Source organism: Neomonachus schauinslandi, chromosome 14, assembly GCF_002201575.2.
Source record: "Neomonachus schauinslandi chromosome 14, ASM220157v2, whole genome shotgun sequence".
Taxonomy (NCBI): Eukaryota; Metazoa; Chordata; class Mammalia; order Carnivora; family Phocidae; genus Neomonachus; species Neomonachus schauinslandi.
This window is the reverse complement of record NC_058416.1, coordinates 16,982,531-16,988,998: the sequence shown is the minus strand read 5'-3', so window position 1 is coordinate 16,988,998 and position 6,468 is coordinate 16,982,531. Positions and strand designations below refer to the sequence as shown.

The 6,468-nt window shown below is 50.1% G+C and overlaps 1 protein-coding gene across 1 annotated transcript in view; it reads right to left on the bottom strand.

Annotated features, from left to right (window-relative positions):
- Nucleotides 1–2,361: 2,361 nt before the first annotated feature.
- The window catches only part of ALPK2 (alpha kinase 2), a 104,100-nt gene continuing 99,993 nt past the window's right edge, over nucleotides 2,362–6,468 (bottom strand). Inside the window, exon 13 of the mRNA XM_021686224.1 lies at nucleotides 2,362–2,590. Coding sequence (XP_021541899.1) covers nucleotides 2,362–2,590 — 229 coding nt within the window. The remainder of the gene's footprint in view (nucleotides 2,591–6,468) is intronic.

The following is a 6,468-nucleotide window of genomic DNA, read 5'->3' as shown; positions in this document are numbered from 1 at the left end:
CATTTCTGAGACCCCAGAACGATATCTTTGGTGTAAGGGAGCCCAGTGCACACTCACCTTATTCGTGCAAGGAAAACAATCTATCATCTCAGAACGGGTCCATGTTTGGGTGGTGGACAGATGGCCACGCAGCCCCACCCACCGTGGGCACCCCTTCTGTCCCTGGTCTTCCCAATGTTTTCAGACAGATGAAATCAGATGACAATAAACAATAAGGGCACTTTGAAAAAAAAAAATCTAAGCATCCACGATCCCCTTGCTATTGTGAAACTTTCTAGAACTCCACGGCTAAATACATCTGTAGGATCTCTATGGGGAAAGAAGACTGTAGGCTGCCTCATAGAAAAATGAGCATTTTATGATCTGTGGCCAGGGAATCACTTCAGGAGGACGGCTGGAGATGGCAAATTTTCTGAAAAGATGCGATGTGACTGGCTGAAGGGATTTCTCCAAATCCCTTTTCAAAACAAAAATCCCATGTATGTTCTTTTTTTAACCCAAAGCTGGTGCCCAAGGAGAACCGTATTTTAGAGCAGAAGCCAGGCATCTTCTGTGGAAGCTGGCTGCCCCTCAAGGGAGGCTGCTCGGACCCATCCGGGTGCTCCCACGGCCTCGAGCAATCGCCTCCTGTGGTTTCACACATCCCCACAGAGAAGTAGATGGTGCTCCTCCGGGGCCCTGTGGTGTAGACACCCCCTCTACGTGTGGTCCCCGGCCGGCATGGAGAGCCCCTGGGAGTGTGCTAGAAATGCAGAACCTCAGGCCCCACCCCACATGTGCCGAATGAGAACCTGCATTTTCACAAGATCCTGGGTGACCCGTGTGCACTGTCAACTTGAGAAGCGTTGCTCACACTGCTCAGAGGTGACCTAATGATATGGTCAGGGAGTAGTTAAAATCATCTTCAAAAACCATTCAAGAAGGCTGCATGCTGTGGAATTCCAACTACTGTATATGATATTCTGGAAAATGCAAAACTGCAGAGACAGTCAAAGACCAGTGACTACAAGGAGTTGGTGGGGGGAGGAAAGATGAATTGGGGGGCACAGGGGATCGGTAGGGCAGAGAAACCACTCTGTATGGTACTGTCATGGTGGATTCATGTCATTAAATGTGTGTCGAACCCAGGGAAGGCACAGCAGGAAGAGTGAACCCCATGTAAACTATGGACTCTAACGAATCACAATGTACATTTGCTCCTTGAGTGTGATAAACGTGTCGCACAGATGCACGATGACAGTAAAAGGGGTAAACGGCGGACTGGGGGTGAGGGAGCATATGGGGACCCTCTGTACTTTCCACTCATTTTTCTGTAAGCCCCAAACTACTCTCAAAACTAGTCTGTTAATTCGACAACCACCACAACAAACCAGTGGGGCAGGCAGACATTCTCTCCCACTCTGGGGTGTATACAACCATCCCCGAGCTGTCTTTCTGTCATTTCTTCTTGCCTGACGTGAACGGCCGCTACCATTCTGCCCTATACCCGTGTGGGACCCCCCCACTGGCCGGGAAGGAGACACTGTGGGCTGTGGGGAGGGGCGGGGGTCCCCATGAGCTGGGGTGCCCCAGCCAGGCTCTGCACCATCTTCCCGTGTCCTATGGCGGGGTCGGCCCTGGCTTTACATTCCTTCGCTGGGACGTAGGAATGGGGAGAAAACACAGATGCATCGATGTCGTGCTCCAGTAAGCTGAGTAGGAGATCACCAAAGTACTCATCCTGGGGGAAGGCAGAATACAGCACAGATTCTAAAGAGCAAGTGTCTGTGCCAATCTATGCATCTCATACTCTTTGTTTAAATATGAATTTAATTAAGCACAGAATTCTAGCCGGGTGTGTAAAGAATGAAGGAAATGGCCTTGTGTGTTAGAAACCACCTCTGGCAACAATAGAACATTCCACACTAGCCTGACGACTTGACCCAATGGAGGAATTCACGTTTTCCGTGTATACAGCAGCTGGGTGCGTCTAGAAATCCCCAGGTTAGGAAGGGGGGCCGGGAGGGTTTGGGCTGTGGACAGACCCTGCTCAGCACCAAGTCCTTGACAACACAACCACGTGCAAACACACAAGTAGACAAAGAACGTGAAGTCGGTAAACATGCTAACGGTGGGCACAAAGATGGACTGTCTTCTGGGAGTGACAGCTGATTCCGTCTCTCCCCACGTCTGGTCACAAATCCTGCCCCGAAGTCGTTTCAGGGAGGCCAGCAGGTGATGGGTTTGGAAGCAGGGGGGCGCCGGGGCAGCGGGAAATAGGACGGTCACACCGCTGTGCGTGACGCAGGCTACACGTTCTCTCTTGAGTGTCCTCAGATTTCCGCCCACAAGGCTGGGTGCTGCCGGCTGGTGGCCATCAGTTCACAGGGGACGCGAGGTCTTCCTTCCTGCCGCGGGGGGCCCGGGCGCCATCTTGACGGTTGTGGAGTTGGGCTGAGTTTTGTTTTTACTGACACGTGGCTCCTTCTGTCTCTGGCTGATGTTTTGGAGTGATCTCAGCCCCAGCATTTTACAATACTTGTTACACTGGTGTAGCGCTTCGAACTGGTCGATGAAGGTCATGGAGCAGTTGCCTTTAAATCCTTTGTACCTGTGAGTTTGGGTAGAAGGACACAGACTTTTTTAAAAACAGGACACTTCACCAGCTTTAACAGGGGAGACTAAGGGTACATGGAAAATATACTGATTCCCACTCTAGACAAGAAGGGCTAAATGTTTGTCACAACTATTGAAAGGAGAAACAAACCCTGCGGGACTGAGCAAAGGCAAAGACCCACTGGCATGCAGAGTACAGACCCGAGGCCTGGGATTACACAAGTCTTCTAGATGCTTATGGTTCCAATAAAACAGCATGTTATTGCTCTTTTCCTTTTAGTCATAGTGACTAGTGCTGGACCATCTTGATAAAAATTAGACCTCCTGGTGGTCTGAAAGCTACCCCATCCCACCCAGAGGTTCTAAATAAAAAATTCTACAACTTTGGGGCTGGAAAAAATTATTTCATTTAGACCTTTTGATTTATAGTTAAAGGAATTTAGGCCCAGAGATTCTGGCACCAGCCAAGAAAACTAAGCAAGTTGGTACAAGAGCCAAGATTAGGATGCAGCTCAGCTCTGTCCTGTGTCACCCCGCCTCCCCCTTTGTCATTAGTGGGCTCTAGAAGGGACCACACTGACCTGCCTTGGAGTAGTCTCAAGGGTTGCTCCTTTGGGTTGGGACATTTAATACTCAAACTGTAAATGACTTTTTTCACATCCCAATCACAGAAGGTTAGTGTCCTCCTTGAGGGGACAAGTCTCCAGGCCCCCAATCTCCCCACCCACCAAGAAAGCTGTTTGACAGGTTGTTGAGAGGATGAAATGAGAAAATCCACACAGACCACCTAGCTCAGTGCCTGACATGCTGTACAGATTCAATTAGTGTTGACCAAGTTATTTAATGATCAATATTATAACATTTCATCCTGTGGAAGGGATGTTCAAGCCAAGATTGAAGAGTGAGGGAGGTAAATGGGGGAGCAGGGGTGAGCCTGGCATTAAGGAACAGTCAGCATAATTTGTAGGGCCCCGTACAAAATGAAACCATGAGCACCATGTTCAAAAATTATGAAGACTTTTGAGACAACAACAGTCGAGCACGCGTTCAATGAAGCCCAGGGTCCTTCTAAGCGCAGGTCCCAGCGCTTAGCATGCCCACGAAACCAGCCCTGCTGGGTGGGAGAGAGCTCTGGGCACATCTGATTAATAGGACAAACAAGAAATCGGTCTCTTTCATTGGCTGGTAGAAACCACAAAGGGGAACAAGCCTGGAATGAATGGGGACCAGGACTATACACTTTTCCCTATGAAATCCGAGCTGGGTTTGAAGCTGTTAAGGGAGTAAAAGGTTCCTTTCATCCCTGGGGCCAGAGCATCAGGCAGCAGCTCTAACTTGATGAATCTGTTACAAATGCAGCCTGCTCCCTCCTCCTCCTCCCTGCAAGGGAACGCTCTGCCCCTGGGAGCCCACAGTCCATTTGCTTGTGAAAAATGACTCGGTTCCTAAAAGCCAAGCTCCCTCATTAAAGGAAAAGTCAGCTGGAGACAGGAGTTGAATCCAGCAGGGCAGAAAAAATTCCACTGCCAACCACGTCATCTATACATCTCTATCTTCTGTAGGATACCGCGAGAAAGGCTGAACTGTCAGGCCCACTGCGTCCCTCTGGGGCCTGAGCGCTCCCGGGCAGGATGCGGGCAGGATGCGAGGTGGCCTCAGCCTGTGCTTGGCAGACATGCTGGAGAGCCCGAGCCCATCCTTCTGCTGGAGGGAGGCCTCGCTTCTCACACAAACTAGGAAGGTCATGGGCAGGGGCAACCTCCCTGCCTGGAAACAAGTCGTGGTCACCTGTCTCAGGCTGCCTTGAGGCTTTTAAACATTCGGACAATATCCAGTCTCTGCAGCAGGGTCTGCTATCCTGACTAGCCCTGGGGAGCCCAGGCCTGTTCCCGGAAATCTGGCCCCTTCTTTTCCTCTATGTCACTCTTTCTTTAGACTCCTCTTGGAAAGCCAAAGTAGGGCAGCAGGGACTGGGGCTGGTTTTTACCATAGACGGCCGTGGGCCTGGTGAGGCCCTAGAGAGAAGGCTGCTTTGCTTGGTCTAGGAGCCCCTTTCTCAGCCACCAGCTCAAGTGCCTTTCTGTGGGGCCCTCCCTGGCCCTAGCCCCACCACGAGAAGAAATATCTCCAACGTCTTCCCTGTATCTTTAGGAGAACTACATCCACTTCTCAGAATTCGGGGGATGCCAGGCGCCTGGGTGGCCCAGTTGGTTGAGCGACTGCTTTCGGCTCAGGTCATGATCCTGGAGTCCCTGGATCGAGTCCCGCATCGGGCTCCCTGCTCGGCAGGGAGCCTGCTTCTCCCTCTGACCCTCCCCCCTCTCATGTGCTCTCTCTCATTCTCTCTGTCTCAAATAAATAAATAAAATCTTAAAAAAAAAAAAAAAAAAAGAATTCGGGGGATGCCTCACATCTCTGCACAGACTGTGATCTCTCCCAGGACACTACCTGATTCCCAACATACCCGTCCAGGGGAGGCTCTTCAGTAAAGGTCAAGGATAAAACGGACACCAGCCCCATCCTCAGAGCTGCCTCACCTCAGCCCAGAGGGTCTCCAGAGCACATTTCTGAACTTCTCTTTCTCTCTGAGTCTCATTTTGGACCTTCCACTTGGCATGCCATGCAGTAATGAACTTCCATCCCTTACCTATCTCACATGTAGATCTTTTGGGCTACCTAGCATCTGCCGAATTAAAAATCTTTCTCCGTTCTCAGTTTAGTTTTGGTCTCAGTCAGGGATGCTGGGCTCCTGCCATGACTTCCTATTCTCTCAAACTCACAGCCATGGCCGATGCCTTACGAGAAAACAGGGCAACATCCTTCGGGTTCCTAGATCAATTAACCCAGAGTGTTTCAAAGGACATAAAGCTCTCCTATACCACCAAGCAATGGGGAATACAAGTTCTCCTGCCTCTGGTACCCCTTGCAAGCCCCATGTGCCATCTGCCACTAGCAGGAGTAGAGGAGACCATGAATCTCAAGTAGCCTGACATCTCTCCAGCATGATCCCCACTGCACTCACCTCTTTTGTTCTTGTTAGACGGATGTACTAGGTTGAATAGTGTCCCCTCCAAGAGGCATATCCTTCCTGGAACCTCAGAACATGGCCTTATTTGGAAACAGTGTTATTATAGATGTAATTAAAATGAGGTCACACTGGAGTAGGATGGGCCCTTAACCCAACACCCTGGTGTCTATGCAAGAAGGGGAGAAAACATACAGGCACACCAGGGAAATACCACGTGACGACAGAGGCAGAGACTGGAGCGGGACATGTGCAAGCCTGGGAAGGCCAAGGACTGACAACCAGCTTGGGAAGCCAGGAGAGAGGCGTGGGGCACATCCTCCCTCACAAGCTCCAGAAGGAACCTACTCTGCTGACACCTACCTGGACTTTGGACTTCTGGCTTCCAGAATGCGAGAGAATATTTATTTCTGTTGTTTTAAGCACTAGTCTGTGGCCGTTCGTTATGGTGGCCCCAGGAATCTAATACAACAGAATAAAGAGAACCCTGTAGAACTTTTTCACACATTTCCATTTTTAGAAAGCTTAGCTCTGTGGAATTTTACTAACTGGATCTTTTTATCCTTAACCTCAAATTAGTATAATTTTCTAGCCCATCACTTTATGTTCATCTGTCCGTCCTCCCTCACGACCTCCCTCAAGTAGAACCATCCATTCATTCCACCAAACATCACCCAATGGGGTCTTTTCTTAAATATCTTTCCCCTCGGATGGGAGTGGTGCATACAAATTACCCAGGGATCTTGTTAAAATGCTGGTTTGGGCTCAGTAGGTCCGGGGGTCTGCATTGGGGTCCGGGACCCTGCATTTCTAAGGAGGTCTGGGGGTTCTGCATTAGGGTCCGGGAT